The 2,647-nt window shown below is 35.4% G+C and overlaps 1 protein-coding gene across 2 annotated transcripts; it reads right to left on the bottom strand.

The window, feature by feature from the left end:
- Positions 1 to 1,087: 1,087 nt before the first annotated feature.
- Positions 1,088 to 2,576, bottom strand: LOC108947380 (uncharacterized). Of its 2 annotated transcripts, none has more exons than XM_070174815.1 (3): positions 1,962 to 2,576; positions 1,454 to 1,866; positions 1,088 to 1,305 (listed from the first exon to the last, which is right to left on the bottom strand). In XM_070174815.1, the coding sequence occupies exons 2-3, from the start codon at positions 1,693 to 1,695 to the stop codon at positions 1,128 to 1,130; spliced, it is 420 nt and encodes a 139-aa protein (XP_070030916.1). In that variant the 5' UTR covers positions 1,696 to 1,866; positions 1,962 to 2,576; the 3' UTR covers positions 1,088 to 1,127. The 2 variants fall into 2 exon arrangements, with proteins under 2 accessions (XP_070030916.1, XP_033515368.2); XM_033659477.2 differs by having other exon boundaries at positions 1,099 to 1,359.
- Positions 2,577 to 2,647: the final 71 nt, after the last annotated feature.

The raw sequence follows: 2,647 nt of genomic DNA, 5'->3' as shown, positions 1-2,647 counted from the left end.
TGAATAACCACATATGTACATAGACACACTGAATAACCACAAAACATATAGTTAAACCAAAGGAAATTCATATCCGCTAAACCAAGATAACATTCATTTTAGTTAAACCAAGATAAAATTCACTAAAAACCAACAGTTTTGTGCATAATAGTTATCCATAAACTAAGTTAATTAAGTTTTTCACAAAAATAACTAGCCAAATACCACCAACTTATGCTAAATTTCAGAATTTGGTACAGGGACTCCATTCCCATTTGGCTCCATCCCCTTTATCTTTTTTCTTACTTCAGCTTGGAGCTGGCTAAGTGTAAGTGCAGCTTTCCCCTTCCAAGTTGCCTTAGTTGGTGAGTAAGGCAAGTTTGTTGGCATAAACACTCCATCTGCACCCCCAGTAAATTGAATCCTTCTAGTCCTAGTTGGTAGTCTTGCTTTCAGCCTTCTTTCCTTAAGTATTGATTATGACTCAGAGATGATTTGTGGCCTCAACGGTGGATCTTCATCATCGCCAATATCTGGACCATAGGCTTGTGATTGTTGTGTTATGACTTGAGAAGAGTAATCAGATTGTTGTGTTTGTGCTTTAGTTTCAGATTCAAAGTCCTACCAATCATCTTCAGTACTAAGAGTCGATATTGTACTATCCTTTTGCTTCTTTTTACTTGATACAGTACCCTCTCCACCATCTTTGCTCTGCCATCCAAAGAATGAGTTAATAAGAAGTTGTCATACTTTAAAATTCCATTATAAGTTTATTTTACCTTGAAACAAGTCCTAGAATTGTGGTTCTCTCCACCACATTTGCTGCATGTCATCACAGTTCCTTTCCTTAAATAACTCCACTCCCCCTTCCTCTTGCTTGCTTAATCAGGTTCTCTATTTCTCTTTACTTTGGGTCTGCCCACAGTCTTGGCAATTTCAGGTGGTTCTATTGCTTGGCTAGGATCAATTTTCCAAAATTTTATACCCCTAACTGGTTGAAACTTGCGCTTGTAAGTCAAGAAATATGCTTCTTTACTATAGTACCAATGAATTTGTGCCTTAGGATCACCCTTTCAAAAGTAAGAAATAACACTAATTAGATAACTTGAAAAATATGATCTTAAGTGAGAAAACTAACTTAAAATATTTCATATCTTATCATATATTATAGCTTTGATAGCATGGGGGCAAGGGATCCCAGAAAGTTGCCATAATCTACAAGTGCATTTTTTATGTTCAAGATCCACAAATTGTCTATCATCACTTTCTGTGATTTCATATCCAAAGTCACTATTAAACTCAACCTTGCAATAATGAGCAATTTCCCTATAGTCATTGTAAAGCATCAAAGCACTTGGACTAAAGTCACCATTCCATTTTCTGACAAAATAGATACAAGTAGTCAAAAGAAAATATAAGGAAATGGAAGGTATGTAAAACAGAAGCAGAACATTTCATAATAACTAGCCATTACCTGATTTTATCTTCATCGATAACCAACAGATTCATAACCTTTATTCTAATATCCTCAAGCATCTTGATAATTGGCATATGTATAGCTTCAAGAATCCATGCATTAAATGACTCGGTGAAATTATTGTCGACCATCATATTTTTACATTGAGTGTCAAAATATGCTCTATACCAAAACTGTGGAGGATAATGCAGGATATCTTTGGCAGCAGAAGCATCTTCATCCTCACATAGCTCTCCCATCTTTTTTAGTTTATCTTTGAAATCTTCTTTATAAGTGATCCAAGCACATCACCACAACAACTTCTTCATATGTCCACTTCTCCACTTATTCTGCCAATTTTCCTCAATATGTATTACACAATACCTATGATGAGCTTCAGGAAGTATATTCTGCACATCATCAATTAACCCCTATGATAAAACAGGAACAAACAGTCAGAAAAGGTAAAATATATAAGTGTATACAAGAGAATAATAGAAATCAGAGATGAAAGTTGTAGTGCTACCTTTTGCATATCTGAGATGAAAGTCACTCCTTATCTATCATTTAACTCCAGAGAAAGTTTCAAACACTCTAAAAATCAACCCCAAGTTCTGGCAGTTTCCTTGTCTACCACAACCCATGCAAGAGGATAAAATTGGTTCATACAATCTTGACCAATAGCCACTAACAACTGACCCTTAAATCTACCCTTAAGAAAGGTACCATCCAGCCCAATCAGTGGTCTCAAGCCACTTTTCCACCCATTTTTTAATGAATTGAAGCATATGTACATCCTTAAGAACTTTCTTTTTCCTTCTTCAAGAGAATCCTTTGATATATTGATTACAACATCACTGCCAGGATTAGATTGCCTTACTTCTTCTCCATATGCCTCAAGTTTGTTATAGTCATCAACAAAACTACCCTCCAACTTCTTAAGAGCCAACCCCTTGGCCCTTTTGAGCTTACTATTGGACACGTTTAAATCAAAACCATTCTCCAACTCAGCTTTCATATCCTTTAACTTGTACTTAGGACTGTATTGCATCTTTCTCTTAAATAATTGGGCCAAAGTATTCTGATCAGCCCTAGGATTTTTGAAACATAGATCACATGTATGTTCATCTCTCAATTTTTTAATTCTTTAATTCTAATGGTAGGACACTTTACATCATTTGAAATATATAGTCTAAAAGGGCAGCCTTCAAC

The sequence above is a fragment of the Nicotiana tomentosiformis genome, chromosome 5 (assembly GCF_000390325.3).
Source record: "Nicotiana tomentosiformis chromosome 5, ASM39032v3, whole genome shotgun sequence".
Classification (NCBI taxonomy): domain Eukaryota; kingdom Viridiplantae; phylum Streptophyta; class Magnoliopsida; order Solanales; family Solanaceae; genus Nicotiana; species Nicotiana tomentosiformis.
This window is presented reverse-complemented; position numbering and strand designations above follow the sequence as displayed.